The sequence below is a fragment of the Embiotoca jacksoni genome, unplaced genomic scaffold, assembly GCF_022577435.1.
Source record: "Embiotoca jacksoni isolate LCO1_2020_lvr unplaced genomic scaffold, fEmbJac1.0.p SCAF_1, whole genome shotgun sequence".
NCBI lineage: Eukaryota > Metazoa > Chordata > Actinopteri > Embiotocidae > Embiotoca > Embiotoca jacksoni.
The window spans coordinates 12,824,069-12,841,192 of NW_027185229.1; the positions used below are offsets into that span (position 1 = coordinate 12,824,069).

The 17,124-nt window shown below is 40.1% G+C and overlaps 1 protein-coding gene across 4 annotated transcripts in view; it reads right to left on the reverse strand.

Moving 5' to 3' along the window:
- Positions 1–339: 339 nt before the first annotated feature.
- The window catches only part of klhdc8a (kelch domain containing 8A), a 45,749-nt gene continuing 28,964 nt past the window's right edge, over positions 340–17,124 (reverse strand). For all 4 annotated transcript variants that reach the window (XM_069171591.1, XM_069171766.1, XM_069171517.1 and 1 more), the window contains 5 exons: positions 14,806–14,970; positions 14,484–14,702; positions 4,427–4,528; positions 3,322–3,470; positions 340–1,574 (listed from right to left, as the gene is read on the reverse strand). In XM_069171591.1, coding sequence (XP_069027692.1) covers positions 1,521–1,574; positions 3,322–3,470; positions 4,427–4,528; positions 14,484–14,702; positions 14,806–14,970 — 689 coding nt within the window. In that variant the 3' untranslated portion in view covers positions 340–1,520. The remainder of the gene's footprint in view (positions 1,575–3,321; positions 3,471–4,426; positions 4,529–14,483; positions 14,703–14,805; positions 14,971–17,124) is intronic.

The following is a 17,124-nucleotide window of genomic DNA, read 5'->3' on the forward strand; positions in this document are numbered from 1 at the left end:
TAATCCAGTTGGTAATGGTGGTGGTGGAAGGGGTGTATGTGTGTGTGTGTGTGGTTGGGGTGGGGGGGGGGGGATTCTGGGGTGGACAAAACATTAGGAATATATGGCTCTTGTATTGGATAGCACTAGATTGCACGTGTGTTCCTCAGTAAGTGTAAGGCTTAAGAAGGTTTCTATTAAAATGAATTTACATGACATTAACTGACTTATTATGTAATGATATACTGTCAGTTTATGTTCCTTCACTGTGGAGGACATTCATCTGTTTAATGAGTCAGCCGGTGCCTTCACAAGTGTGTGTACGTGTGAACACTGCCATCTCGTGGGAAACAAGTGCAATTTCAAGCCAGAGGTTCAGTTTATTTCACTGAATGTGACCACTCGTATCCTCTAAACTACGTGTCGGGTGCAGGACAGAAACAGGATTGACCATTATGTTGCAGAGTTAAAAATAAAAAATATTCTAGAAGATAAATTTTGAGCACAATAAATAAAAAAATAAAAAAATACAGGTTAGTCAAAGGGTTTTGCTGCAAGAACAGCAAACATGACACGAGTCAGCAGGATATTTATGGAGTCACAACAACCAATCCGTTAACATCACAACCTGAGTGAAGTATCAGGTGATGACTAAAGCTGCACAGCACATGTTGCACAAAATGAGACACTACAAACATAAATTGTATTGCTGCAGGAATAAAATGGGCACAATCAGCTTGTAAGTCTGTCGTCTACAACAGCACTCTAGTCATTATTTCAACAACAAACATAGTGTCACTTAATACACTGTTTCCTTTCATGTATGCAATGTATTACACAATAACTATGATCATACCCACAAATGTGCTCTATTATTTCACAGAAGAGTGATATTACAGCGTAGTGTAATTACTACAAGATATTGCACGAGAAATTATTGATATTAAAAACCTCCACGCGGTGTTAATTGCTTTAGTACAATTTTTGTAACAGTACGGTTCATTTACCAAACATTAAACAGTTTGTTCTGCTAGATATTAAATAATATACAGGTGGCGCAGTAATCCAGACAAAATGAATAGTGTGAAATTCACTTAATCTACACCTGCTAAATTGTAAAAAGCTGCACACAAATAAACACATAAATAGACACAAAAGCAAACAAAAAATAAATACCGTAAATGCAATATAATAGGTCTTCCATATATATTCTGTCTACAATACTAGACATAATAGCTACAAAATTCTTCTCCAATTCTGAAATGCAGAGGTGTTACATACTTCAACGTATCAAGAAACAACTCAGTGTGAAGAAAGAGCCAGCTCCTCCATTGTGCATGTGTGCTAACTGGTTCTAAGTGTCAGTTAAATCCAGCAGGGGGCAGTGTTATCTCTTACATTACGTGAGATAAGCCATTCTGTCGGCCATCTCTCTCAGCGTTTTCAATGCTTCCTAAACATTGTACCCCAGTCTGTTTCAGGAGAGGTGAGAAGTGGAATCACTGCATTTGTCTGGTGTCAGTCACGTCAGTCACTGCAGGCTACAGATACTCTTCTTCTTTGACGTAGAGGATCTCATGGGCCGAGCTGGGAACCTGAAAGAGTCAGAAGGATAGGCAGTTAAAGTCTGCAGATATTTCCCTACAGACACCGGATTCAATACTGATACCCAAGTAAATTAAACACACATAGTTCCTGTCAACAGTTCAATCCCTATTTTAAATCTTTATCATATTTATTGTATCATATTTGAACTATAACAGGTAAACACCAAAGCGAGAGTACTTTATAGTACATTCTGTAACTGACTCAGAACAAAACAATTCAGACTCCCTTTCTTTCTATTCAAATGGACCATGACATAAGATTGATGATGTTATCTGAGGTGTCTCGCGTTGGAAAATCACTGCCGATCATATAAGGAGTAATGCCAAAAGACATGTCGGTCCAATGACTGGAACTGATTGCGAGGACTACAAAAATATTATCTGTTGGCTTTAATGACGCAGTGTGACATTGGTTGCTTATCTTGCGACACCATGTCCTACAATTTACTTTACTTTATGCACTCCGAACAAGGCAGCTTCTTGCGTATCAGCCGCACTCATCAAGCCAAGTGTACAAACCGGTGCTGACCAGGTCCTTTTTCTTTCATACAAGATCCAATGAACTGGTTCACAGTCTACACGGGCATCCATTTCTTTGGGTATTTTCCCGTTTCGACTGATTCTCTGTAATCCATGGGGATACACAGTGTACATTTGCTTACATTTCAGCAAATATTGTTTTCTGATCCATATCTGGTGGCACATGGCAGCCGAACCAGAACGAAACTCAAACTACATCTAGATGCCTGTATTGCTTGCAATCAGACTGTTAAATAACTCACCTCTGGCCAAATCCATCCTACATCAATAACACGGTTGTACTGTTGTTTACCGTGTTTGTTTACTTCATTGCACTGCTGTTTAGTTTAATTTAATATTATTATATTTGTATATAATTTGCATTTTAACATTTTTCATATTTAATATATTTTTTTTACTACCTACATTTTTTATTCTGTCATTTTGAAAGCTTTCGCAACCTGCAGATGCTGCTGTAGCAAAAACAATTTTCCATTGCGGGATTCAGGGTTCACTATGCACGATACATTATGCGTTATGTTTTAGATATTGAATCTTATGTGAAATTGTAATGAAAAAAAAAACATTTCCTCTGTAAATTTTAAATCCAGATGTACAACACAGAACAGAGATGATGAGCAATTTTCAGGGAACTCCACAGATTTTACATATCAAAGTCTGTTTACAGATGTTAAGCACTGTGACTGCATATGTGAACAAATATTGTACAAAGCCTTTTGCCGCTCCAGAGGGAGCTTTGTGAAACCTGATAAATTTCCTCAGCTGATGTCACTTGAGTCAATATGGGGCTTAAAAGCTTGAAAAAAAAACAAATCTGTGGGTGCGGAGCTAGAAAGATGTGAGCTCATCAGACCTGTGTGACCCTCTGCTCACCTCTGCCTGGTGGCTGGAGGTTACAGGCTATACGAGTCCCTACTACCATAACATGCCGTGTTGGTGGCTGTGTTGCATTGTGGGCAATGTATGTAAGAGCTCGGTCTTGACAAGGAAGAGGAAGGCATCGGATGAAAAAGACGGTACCTCTGGTTTTTGCTGCATCAATTTCGATCCAATATGAGTCTAACAGTGCTGCCGATGTAAGTGCAATGTTAGCATCTGTCACCATGGATACCAATAGAGGTTTTGAAGTTCCTGTAATTGTGCTCCTTTTAACTGGAAAGACTGTGTGTCACCTTTACAGTCATACTGATAGTACCTGGTTGACTCCTCCCACCACCAGGAGGCGGTCTCTAATGACAATGAAAGAGGCAGAGCATCTGGGAAATGTCATGGGAGCCAACCCCTCCCACTTTTTCCTCTGAGGATGAAAGGCCTCCACTGTGTCCAGAGCAGAGGGCTCATGACCTAAAGAGGACATGTAAACACACACATGTGAATCAAAGGCTCCGAACAAGTCTTCAGGTCTTACTATACCAGATACGATAGTACATTTCTCAGCAAGAAGTGCAGAAATGCATTAGGATTTCATGAAGGTTTTTTTTGTTTTTTTTTACTCAGACTACCTACATTTTGAGTAGAGTGGTGTGGATGCAGAAGTGCCACACGTGTGTGTGTGTGTGTAGCGTTTAAGCTATTTGTCAGTGAATAAATTCTACAACTCCTTAAGACCCAAGCCTGTTTAAAGAAAAGCGAGTTAGCACTGACATTAGCAACGGTGCGTTAGCCTAAACTGAGCAGACTCATTTAAGGTGGACTTCTCAAAACAAGTCAAGTTCTTAATAAGTTAGCTGCTGGGAGTGAGTGGATGGTGGGCTTAATCGTTGAATAATAGTCGAATCCTGTATGGGAGGATGAGAAAATCAAAGTTCCGATCTATTTACTGTGAGCCTCGTTTTACCAATGATTTGTAAATAGTGTTTTAATGGCACGCAGCATTTTCTAAATAAATATTGTCATGAGAGTAGTCACAATTTATGTGAAAATTGAGCATTTTCAGTCAAATAACTGCTCACCACCCACTGAAAACAGAGCACCTACACCTTCCAGCAACCTGAAGGGAAAACCCAGTGTGATTAAATAAATCCATGATCAAACCAGCAGTTAATCATAAAACAAAAGATAAGATAACATGTTATTATCAGGAGCCTAACACATGCCTTATTCTTGGCACTTCCTGCTGGATTTCTTTTATTTTGTAGATGTTCAATTTGCCACGGCAAATTAATTTGTTTGTATTTAATGAGGCTTTTCAAAGTAGACGTGCATGAACAAAGTGGGTGACACACAAGGTTCACAGAAACAAATCAAGTGTGAGGCTTTAATCCGTAGAGTTCAGCAGCAGGGATTATTTTGTCTCTTACCAAGTCCCCCTGCAACAACCATCCGACCGCGCAGAAAGGCTGCAGCAAAGTCAGCTCTCTTTGTTTTCATTGCCACTGTGTCCTCTGACTTCAGCCAGGCACCTGAAGAAGAAGAAGAAGAAGAAGAAGAAGAAGAAGAAGAAGAAGAACATATGACAGCTGGGGAGAGCAAATATGTGTGCACAAGCTTCTAAACAAGCTGAGTTGAAATTGGGGGGGGGGGGGGGGGGGCACTGGTGTCCACCTTCAGCTGGAAAGGATGCTGCTAAATTTTCAGAGCATGACCTGCACAAACAGGTGAACCATAAGGCAGCTAGCCAGGACACGGACAGTACGTACGAACACACACACACACACACACACACACACACACACACACACACACACACGCAAAGGCTATAGCAAATCCAGACTTTAAACAGTGCGAAAGGCAGGGGACAGGAGAGGATAGGGGGGGATAGTGTTGTCGTCAGCCCGTTGGCACATCAAGACATTGAAATATCTGAATTAGTAAATAGTGGGAGAACAACACAAGGATAAATGCTGGTGGATGTAAAGATAATCTCAAACAGCTCTCAACGATGTGTCGCTCATTGTACTGTATTTTAAGCATCAGTTTGCCTGTTTATGTTTCCAATATGTGACAAAGATGTAGGCGGCACAGTACTCTGTGCTGTAATGTGGGTGGCCTCGTTCGTCGCCATAAGCCGTGTTCCGACTTGTTCCGACTTGTTCCGAGCGGCCCTGGTCCAGTGGTCAGTGGTTCACCACCGCCCGGAGCAGAATTAATGGTTTAAAAGTCTGCGTCAGAGTGATTTTTATTTGAGCCTGTGGCTCGGAGAGTAAGATCAATTTCACGCCTTGTTGAGTTCAAGAGGCTGTCGCTGTGGCATGAAACAACGAGAGATAGCTGACCCTTTTTGTTTGAGTGGACCCGGTCATGCTGACCACTTCACTTCCACGGAGCTCCAGCTGAACTTTTTCAAAATTTCTTCCACATAGGAAATCTCCATCCATTCCACATGAGCAATGTGCTGACCGGAGGGTCGCATTTTCTTTCTTTCTCCAATGCGGAAAGCGCAGCAGCACACGCTGCTCCCCAGACATTACAGAATGTCAGCTACTGTGGTACAGAGATGCTTTCGTTACCACACTGGCTCGTTCTGGTAAAAGGGAAGCAACATAAAACCAGTTCTAATTTGTTATCCAAAAGTTATTTATTAAATCAAAAGTTATAACACAAATATAAGGGTGAACTAAAAGGGGGAAAGAGGGCAAACTGGGAGCTTCGAAAATCAAAAAACACCGAATGAGACTGACAAAGATCGAGCTAAAAAGTAAAGGCTATGAATAAAAAAATAAAAAAAAGCCTAGTTAACCTACTGACAACTTAAAAATACAACAAGTCAGTACCACCTTTTCCGAGTGTTTGGTCTGGCCCTTAGCTGTCATCTTCTCACTTAATGCGCACCAAACAGCACAGCCAATTCCAGGCTGTAGACCACACATCCTACTCTGCATACAAGAGAAACAGAGACTACACAGAGGATGAGGAATCTTAGGGGAATAACAGCTGCGTCGCTTAAGCTAGCCTACATCTTGTACTTGAGAACCAAAGAAAAAACAACATGCTGTGAGAAAGACTACAAATTCAAATTCATAACATCAATTTCAGTTTGGAGTGGGTGTAGGCGTTGCCACTGGATGGTGTAGACGTCAAAGAGACTTCTCTCATGCGAGGTGCGACCAAAGAGTTCAGAGTTCTTGTTACGTAACATATGAGCGCAATGCAGCAATACAGCATGGATCTGTTACTCCAACTGGAATTCCTGGGTCATATTTCAGTCCCTTACCTGTACCTTAAATAAAATGCCCCCACCAACACAGACTGCTACAGTCTGTTTTCAGTCAGATGGCAGCCAACAGTCACATTTATTTGCCACAAATATCCTGACCAACCAGTTGGAGCAGCTAGTACAGTACACATGATCCCTCAACAGCTTCTCAACCATAACATCACTGCAGCCAAAACTTGAGCCTCACTGCTGGGAAATGAAAGCAGGTGCAGTGATGAGTGAGGACTAATTCTTACCCACCATCGAAATAGCTACTGTCAGCTTTAATCCCAAAATATTGGAAACAGCATTAAAAAAATAATCGTTCAAGTCACAGGTGGGAAAGACTTTACCTTTTGAATGTATCTCCTTAATTACCTGACACTTTGAGAGTGACTGGGTTTTCCACAAACCTGTCGGATGTGGTTGGAGTTGAAGTGACAGCTGAAGCACTCCAGATGATAAAAAAAAAGTGTACTTGATAGTGATGGAAATGAAAACATAGCCATCAAAGTGGTGTTTCTCTTTCCCCATCAGATTCTGCAGAAGTTTTCTTTTTCACATTGAGGCTTTGTTGCTGCCAAGTGTTGTTTATCTAAAGGAAACCCAGACAAGAGAAAATCGTGACAGAGGGCGAAAGATAATTTCATTTGGGAGCGAGGAAGAGCGAGAGAGAATTAGAATGGTAGAGACAGGACAAGAAAGGAAAATGAATGTCTTACTCTTTATCTTTGTCTACCTCGTCTTTCCTCTGGATCTGTTTCTTGTTCTTATCTCTTTTTGTACTCGTTTTTCCAATTCTCCCTCATTGCCTGTCTCTTACTGACTTATCATTTCTCCCTTTTGCTCTCTTTGCTCGTTCTACCTTTCTTTCTAATTTATTCTCAATCTTTGTTAAACAAGAGGTTGAGGGCAACGAGGTCAAGAGAAACAAAACAGAAGTAGAGAGAATGAAAAAGAGATAAGAAGCCAGATGGCCAGTCCTCCTACATGTTGTAGCAGTGTGTATTGAAGGGCTGTGTTTCATTTTTTCAGCCTGGGTAAGTTACACCGTAGAGAACAGAACAGAGATCACAGCCAGCCATTCATTCTGCTCTGTTCTCTACTCAGCAAAATCCTCTCCTCTTTTTTGTGTATGCTACCGTTGTGCATCATCAATCTGTCCAGTTCAATAAATTCCAGAAGTTATTTTGAATGGGGCTATACCGCCAAAATGTGTCTGTAGTCTTTAAAACTGAACCAAAAGCAGATTGGAAGTAATGTTTTATTACTGACCTTTCTCTACTTAGTCTTTGATACACTCACTTTTGATTTAGATATACATTTTTACCATGTAAGAGTGAATTTAGAGGGTGCGGGCTTTGAGACTGATGCTTCCTATCGCCAGCTTTTAAGGTACAGCTTTAGAAATATCAGCTTAAACTGGCCTTGCTGTGATAATTTAGTAATTTTGTCTGCATGCCATTTTTTGTTTTTTGAAGTATACTAAATAGTATTTTGATCAAGGCTTTGGTTAGATATGTTGCCCATTATCCATTCTCCATCATTTTATAAGAGTCTATTCACCCTTAAAAGATTATGTTGCAAGCGAGATGGTTTGGTGAGTTAGTCAATATTTAACAACAATTAAATAAATGTAATCATCTCTACGTAAAGAACGGACAGTTCTTGGTATGAAACTGAAATTGGATTCGCTCAAAAAGGATTATTAGAATTAGTAATTAGCTGACGCTGGTGGCTAACACTGCAAGCCTACAACTCAGGGACCTCGTAGTGATAAATTCAACGGACCAGAAACAAAGATTTTGGATTGATACACACACAAGGACAAGGACTAAACTCTATTTTTGGATTACCTACTCCTTAAATTAAAGGAGCACTAGTTGAGGATTTCAACTTAAAGGACAATATTATTTTTGCACTATTTTATTTGTACTTTTGAAAGAGCTCTATTTTATTTTATTTTTTGATTTTATTTTTCTGTACAAAAGTCAGTGCTGTATATATAGTTATTGTTGCTGTAAAGCAAATACATTTGTCAACTGCTTCATAGTAACTCTGTCATTGAGTTATTCAGGCATACTGCTATCGAATCTAGCTTTATGTTAGCATCTCCTACACTGTCACTTGGTGAACACTAGGGGCGCTACACATGTCTCAGGAATTAGCTGGCTGACATTAGTCTCGTTAATTAAGCTGCCGCTGAATGCCGCCGCCATTACAGAGTGCGGCGCAAACTTAATTTACAACTGACCTGTATTTATGCGCATGGTAATGTGAAACTAAAATATTTCATGTTGCACTGTCATACGACAGGCCGGGTTTTGTTTTGTTTACGAGAAGCTTTTGGGGTTTACACACCCGAGACCCTGGAGTCGAGATGGCGAGCTACCCATAGAAAAAAAAAATCACCTTTGGTGGACACGTTTCTGCAGGATCTACCCTCACTTCACCATTAAGGACACAGATTCACACATCTGAGATCAGCTTCTTAAAATACTGGTTATGCAGCAGAGAAAAGTGAACTAAACTCCTAAATAGGCCCAACTGTGACAAAAAAAGAGAATTAACTCAAATAGGGTGAAACAAACTTTAGAAAAAAAAGAAAACTGAAGTGAGCCATGCAAAATTGTCACTGGGTTAAAAGGTTATTTTCATTTGCTTTAAAAAAAAAAAAAAAAAAAAAAAAAAAAACTTGCAGCAGCAAACAACAACAGGACCTCCAGTACTGGTAACTCAAGAGATACACGTTAGAACTTAAGAAAACTTAACTAAAGACAGACATGTTGACTGTTCAAAAGTTAACTAAATGTGCACGCTACAAATAGAAACTAAGGTACTGTCCAAAATGCTGAATAAAATGTAAGTAGGATAAATGAAACAAAGCCGTGTGTGTGATTTATTTAAATGAGAGATGCACTGTGACCAAACATAAATAAACCAGAATAACACTAATGAACTGCAAATGCACACTCAACTGAAGGTGTGGGACTGGGGGCGGGTTCCCAACTTAGATTCCTTGTGTGGCTGCGGGTGCAGAGGTGGACCGAATGAAGCCTGGTTGCTGAAACGTGCAGGAGGCGAGCTACTGTAACAGCACCCACCTGTCACCTGTTAAAGCGGCCCAATCCTTAATTCTGCACCAATTTAAACCAATACAATTTGAATGGGTAAGTTATATTAAGATTCACTCCCAGTACAGTTGTCATGAACAGGGAAACTAGCTATAGAGACCAAACTCGTGTTTTAGCATGCAAGTAGAAAAACAGAAAAAAAAAAAAGTATTAACAACAAGAAATGGAAGGGTGCCACACATTTAAATATCTTTCAGTATTGCAATGGATGACGTGTTATTGTTGGACTCAAAATGGATGCAAAATGGTTGTTCTATTAAAAAAAAGAAAAAGAAGAAGTCTTTGATCCTTTCTTATACATTAATTCATTGTACATACTGGAAACATACAGCTGCATGTCTCTGCTCTGTGATTGCCGGCCCCACCAACAGTTTCATGTTTTGTTATCTCTATGCTGTCCTTTTCTCTCTCTGCTCTCCTCTCACCCCGACTGGTCGAGACAGATGGTCGCCCACCTCTGAGCCTGGTTCTATCGGAGGTTTACTCCTGTTAAGAGGGAGTTTTTCCTTCACTCTGGAGGTTTTTTCCCTCCTAGCTTGTGAGAATTGTTGGATTTCGCTGTATAATGCTGTAAAGTTCTGCTGTAAGGACTTTATTGTGTTAAGTGCCATGAAATAACCTCTTTTGTGATTTGGTGCTATATAAATAAAGTTGAATTGAATACACCGATCTACAAAGAATGCAAATTGTGCTTACAGTGTTACAGGCTGGAATTGCAGTTGTGTCAACACATCATGCTACAGACTTAAGGACCAGTCCTCTGAGACTGAGTTGCCACTGCAGGACTGATTCCTTTTTGCTTTGGAAGGATTACGCAAGTCTTCAAACCCAGATTTCCTTTGTTGGGTGCAGGGAAAACACCAGCATGCATTATTCTACTCTGGTGGGAGATGTCAGAGGACAATAAAATGACAGAGAGAAAATACAGACAGAGGCAATACAGACAGAGAGAGGGGGAGACAATGGACAAGGATTCTCTGAAGACGGGGCTTTGTAGTCTGTGTGGTGGTAATTTCGTCCATAGCTCGCCTCTGTAATTGCCCCTCATGATTAAAACTAGAAAAGGATGGTCCTTGGTTCTCGGTGTTTGATGAATTGCATCCGTCACATTAAATCTTTGACACTGGCGACCGCAAAGATGATCCTTTTAAACAGAATGCATCTCACCACAATGTTGTGGCAGTCCTGATAATTACATATTGGCCTAAGAAGGCAGGCCACTCTTCTTCCTTCTGCTTCATTCCATCTGTTTTGTTGTGTTTTGGTCTTTTTACCATCTAAGGAAAGGCATAAACTTGCTGCATTATTTATTCTGTTAATTTTGACTGAGTTATATGTACTTCAGCAGGACATGAAAGTGTTGCTTTGTTAGATGCAGTAAAAACATCGGAGTTCATTAGTCTGGTTGAGGGTTTGATACAGAACAACAAATGCATTTTACGTTGACACGAAGACACCAACTTACATTCTTCTGGGCCTCATAGCTTTTATTTAGATGCAGTTTAGACATAACCTTTTCTATAGTCAAGAGAAAAAAAATAGGCTTATCTTCATAGTGAATTTACAATACACAAAGTGCCAAATTGATGCAGAATAACACTGCAAGGGTCAACTGACTCAATATCTGTCAAGCATCTCACTAACTAACACTATGCCTGCTATGCTTAAAACAAAAAGCAAGAACAACACAACAAAGCCTGAGAAACACGGTGAGAAGGTGCAGTATCTCACTGGGGTTATCAAGCGGGCACCTCCCTTCACCAGTGTTTTGTCAAGTTAGGCCATGATTTTCTTAAGTATTCTTCAAGCTCTTCCCCTGATGCTTCAAGCTGTCCACTTCTTTCCCTACTAAACAGCCTCTTAACAAAGTTAAATGGGTCCCTTAAAAAGGAAGCCCTAACTCGTTCCTTCCTCCCCCTTTTCCTTCTCAGCTGTTCTGCCCTCCAAAGTATTGCTAATCGATTTCTAAGTTCCTGCTGCAACACCTCAATGCCCTGTCTTTACTCCTCATTCGCCTTCCTTAATTGCTTCTTTAGTTGCCTTCTTTCCTTTACTAATCTCTCTATTTCTTTCTGTCTTCTGGTTTTAACTACCTCTTTGCCCTGTTCCTTCCTTTTCATCAACATCCCAAATCTCTCAACACCATACTGGTAGATTACATCTACTGGTTTCTCTAACTGCGCCCCCTAAACTGCAGCCCCAACGGCTACTTTCACCTACATGCACGAAATTTGGTGGACGTGTATCATACCTAGATCTACAAAAAAGTCTCTTGGCACCATGACCTTTGATACAATTGATCGCATTGTTTTATAACAGAGATTAGGACATGTTACGAGTTTAAATCGTACTTATCAGATAGATTTCAGTTTATTCATGTAAACAATGAGTCTTCAAGACAAACAAGAATTAGCTAATTTTAGTTAGCTGTTTAGGCTCAGTGTTAGGCCCAATACTTTTCACTTTGTACATGCTTCCATTAGGAGATGTCATCAGGAAGCACTGCATAAACTTCCATTGTTATGCAGATGACATGCAGCTATATCTTTCTATAAAACCAGACAAAACAAATCAGCTGGTAAAACTTGAAGAATGTCTGAAAGACATAAAGGCCTGGATGACCAACAATTCCCTATTTCTAAATTCACACAAAATGGAAGTTATTGTACTTGGTCCTAAACACCTCAGAAACTTAGTTACTCAACCAATGCCGCCTACGTGGCTCAGATTGTAGAGCGGGTTGTCCACTCATTGAAGGTTCGGCAGTTTTAATCCCTCGCTCCTGCTGTCCACATGCCGAAGTATCCTTGGGCAAGACACTGAACCACCAAGTTTCTCCCAATGGTAGGCGAGTTTATGTGTAAATGAGAGGCAAAAACTGTAAAGTGCTTTGTAAGAGTCTAAAAGCACACTATATAAATTCATTTTATTTACCATTTAAGTGTCATCACCTAAATCAATTTATAAGAAGCTTCAAGTGATGAAACTTCCTCTGGAGACATAAAAAATGTTGGGTGACATTGTTCACATGTGCAGCTGTACTACCCAACAACAATAAAATGCTGGTAGTACTTCCTGGCAAACATCAGCTGGTCACAGTGACTGTGTGCAGTCTTGTGAACAGTGAGGTTGAAATATTTCTGTGCCTAGCAACCTGTACTACAGAATAGTAGTGCTGGCTAGCCTTATAATCAGTTGTTTGTCAAGAAACAATTTCCTCAAAAAGGACATTGTTATTTGTACAAGATTTACAAGTTGATAATGATGTGAGAAGTGAGATACAATATGTTAAACTGTCACATTGAGATGCTACTCTTTTCATTGTTCATGCTAACCCTGGGTAACCATGTCTGAGCTCCAGCTTAATACCCCTCACACACATTAGCCTGATAGTGAGCTTTTGATTGAATTGTTTTTGGGCTTTTTATCCCTTCATCAGGTAGAGATAGTGGAATGACGACAGCAAATGAGGTGGGAACATATGGGAAAAGGAACTCCGGCCAGATTGGATCTGAGATTTGTGGTTTATGTTCGGGCATTTTAACATAAGGTCAGACTTGCAGAAGGGAAGCAAATAACTATGATTCTGGCTCACACACATGTCTCCATTGCCAGTGGGTCTGCTGCGGCATTGCTACTGCCTTTCTACATTGAGTTTCCTTTGGATAATGACAATCAGTTTAAGGATCGACAGGTGTGGGGATGCCTAAAAGAAGACAAGATATTCCAAAACAATTGCACCAACAATAATGTAAAAATGCTTAACTCCAATTTTTCCCCCTGACGTCCTAAAAAAGATCGAAGGGCTTTAGTCAAAGGAAAGACAGGATGCAATAGGTTATAATAAGGGATGAGACGAGTACTCGGTTGAAACGAGTATCCGGTACGGATAATGTACTTTGGACGGTTACGGGTATCATCCGAGTAATTGTGTCGCACTGACAGCCTGTTCAGTCTCCACAGCGATCAACTGCAACTCACAACTTTTCTGGTTAATTTCTGGCATCTGCTCGTTTCAATTAGGTTTGTGTAAAATACCTTTCGCCGAGTTACTCGGAAAACTTTGCTCTTACCGGACAAATCGCAAAGTACAGCTTGTGACTCACTGCTTTCTGCTTCTGCCAGTTGTTTCCTTTTTTCCATCGGCTCGCTCCTTCCTTGTTAAGATATATTCACTCAGCTGACCACTTTCAGTGAGAATATAGTGTAAGGCTGAATGCATATTGCGATGCGGATTGTCTGCATAAATCAGTCAGCTTCCCGCCGTCAGTTTATTTGATAAAACAATAAAACCAGGCTAACGATCACCCCCCCCACACACACAGACACAGACAGACACAGACAGACACACACAATTTGCTGATCAAAGTAAGGTATATTATTATTTTAATTTTATTTTTGATATGGCTAGCCAGACATTTGTTCTCACTATAGCTCAACAATAACAATAAATAAAGCAACAAACTTGTTCCATAAATAGTTCTCTTACTCTTGGGATAAAAACATTGCTCTGAAGCTCAATTCTGGGACTGTTCTGTAAATAGTTTGCTAATAAATAATAAATTTAGCCATTTTTGACCAACTTTTGCTTGCCTGGAAACTCAGTAATGTGAAAATAGATGTTTGGAGTTAAGGCACTAGTTTCATACCGGCCGAGAGACTGAAGGGATCAAATCAAACTTTTAAATCTATCTACCGTGTTCCATTGAGGGTAGAGTGGACATAAATTGACTTGACATGGTGTCTTTTTCATCATTGACAACTAATTTAACTCTAGAGGTTTTCGAATAGTTTGGTTTTGTACCGCTATTTTACAATGAAATACCAGTCCCATTTGTAAAGTTGGACTTTTTTGTTACATTTTGTCAAATGAAAGTCATCTTTTGTTGAAGAAACGCATGTTATCCTCATTTGCCTTGGACTCAGAAACAGGCGTTAACAGTGTTTGTGCATATGCGGAGTTATTTACTGTATTAATAGTGGCATTCGCAGGGTGAAGACTTTTGTAAGTGCTTTAAATACAAGTAACAGACCAAAAAAAGGAACTATTATAAGGTATTAATGTATAATTGGGATATGCTTCTATACCTTGGCTGGTGTCAAAAATGTTGACGTTCTTGGTGAACTTGGAGCTCTGGTGTCCTCCACCCTGCCGCAGTCCTCCTAGCAGATAAAGCTTCCCAGCTGAGTCCCAAATCACACCCCCATACGAACGTTTACACAGCATCATGGGTAGCGTAGTCCAAGAGCGTGTCTCTGTGTCATACACCTCAAAGGCTTTCAATGGCCGCTTACACTGACGGCCACCTGTAAGTAAAAATGTCCCTGTTTATTATAATTTTTATTAAAGACATCATTATATATATTTTTTTTAAGTACAGTGAACCCAGCCACCCTAGTCTGTGTATACCTGCCACATAGAGCTTGTTGCCCAGCAGATGCGTGTTGGCATCATAGCGTGGGGTAGGCATTGGAGGAAGTAGCGCCCACACGTCCTTTCTAATGTCATACTGCTGCAGGATGCTACGAGGGAGCAGGTCAGCACCCATTCCCCCTACAGCCAGAGCCCGGCCATCTACACACAAGACAGAGTTTTCAGCCATATCATAATACATGATGAGTAAAGTAAGGCCAAACTTTTTCTCAGTCTAGCTGATGGGAACACTTCCCCGGCATTTTAATTTATGAAGTGCAAAAAAATCTGATGGCTACATGCAGAGCCGGATGAGAAGTTAGCTTGTGACAAGGCAAGAGTCTGTGACAGACATGGGATGGACAGGGAGTACAGCAGCAGAATAAAAATGCAACAGTCTGGTACTTTGGAATGACACCTCAAGCATGAGAATGGAAGTGGGGGAGTGTATAGAAAAAAGAAAAAAGCCACATTAATCATCAGAGTCAAGAGGAAGAGGGTCAGGGGGAAAAAATATGCATTTTTATTATGTTTTTAACTTATTAATTTTCCAAATATTACTGCATCTACATTACATTTTGGGAAAAAGAGTAGCTCATTACCTGATGTTCATTATCTAATATTTGGAAAATAAGGATCCAACAAATGTCAATAAAAATGACATCTGGTCAATTCAGTGACTGACTATCCATTCAGAAAGACCATATTTGTTTTAATTTGGCTCTATCGATCATTTTGTCAGACAATTTGTCTCTTTTTCAGTTGCTGGGGATGAGTTTTGGGATGAAACTGAAAGCAAAGGGCCGAGGATCGAAGACTGGTCAGAGAGATGGAGAGTCCAGCGTGATAAAGCCTATATTCAGCCAATAAGTCTGTGTACAACATCTATCTATGTTCCAGCAGACACTGACAGATGCACCGCTGAACACAAACTCATCTGAGGCTGTGGAGAGAAGATCTCTGAAAAGACTGCTTATACAGACTGTAAAACTTGAGGATAAATCAGCCAGAAATTTACTCCATTGACATCAGACAGAAAAATTTCCCTGGTTTCTGTTTATTAGAATTTAAGTGTACTAAAGTGTTGATCTGAAGTTCACAGTGGAGTGCAGCTACTCTGACTATCTTCTCTACAATTTACACAAAAGTAATAATTGATGAATATGAAATTCTTATTTACAGCAAAACAAATGCTAAATTGTTGTATAAATGTGAAATCCAACAAATTTCCAAGTCCTTTTGTGGCATGTTGGCAGTTATAACTACAGTTATGTAATGCTACTCTGCAATATTATTCTTTAGATTGTTACCTAATGTTCATGACTGTCACATTTACTGTACACCTGCATTGTCAAATCCTATAAAATACTTTGTATCTATATTTGTTTGACCTGTCTGGGCTTTGGATGAACAGGACTTGAAAGTGGCAGTTCAGTAGCAAAGAGAACGGCAAACCTTAAATGTCAGAGGTTAAAATGAGACCGGTTCTTCCTGTCATTGCCTAAGGAGGGTCTGGTCATTGATCTGTAAACCCTGATCCTAGTTGGATGGATGTGAAAGTAGGGTTGAGTGTTATATTTTGGCTGAATGGCGATATACATATATGGCGATATACAGTGGGTACGGAAAGTATTCAGACCCCTTTACATTTTTCACTCTTTGTTTCATTGCAGCCATTTGCTAAAATCAAAAAAGTTCATTTTATTTCTCATTAATGTACACTCAGCACCCCATGTTGACAGAAAAAAACAGAAATGTAGAAATTTGTGCAAATTTATTAAAAAAGAAAAACTGAAATATCACATGGTCATAAGTATTCAGACCCTTTGCTGTGACACTCATATTTAACTCACATGCTGTCCATTTCTTCTGATCCTCCTTGAGATGGTTCTACTCCTTCATTGGAGTCCAGCTGTGTTTAATTAAACTGATTGGACTTGATTAGGAAAGGCACAAACCTGTTTATATAAGACCTTACAGCTCACAGTGCATGTCAGAGCAAATGAGAATCATGAGGTCGAAGGAACTGTCCAAGGAGCTCAGAGACAGAATTGTGGCAAGGCACAGATCTGGCCAAGGTTACAAAATAATTTCTGCAGCACTCAAGTTTCCTAAGAGCACAGTGGCCTCCATAATCCTTAAATGGAAGAAGTTTGGGACGACCAGAACTCTTCCTAGACCTGGCCGTCCAGCCAAACTGAGCAATCGTGGGAGAAGAGCCTTGGTGAGAGAGGTAAAGAAGAACCCAAAGATCACTGTGGCTGAGCTCCAGAGATGCAGTAGGGAGATGGGAGAAAGTTCCACAAAGTCAACGAT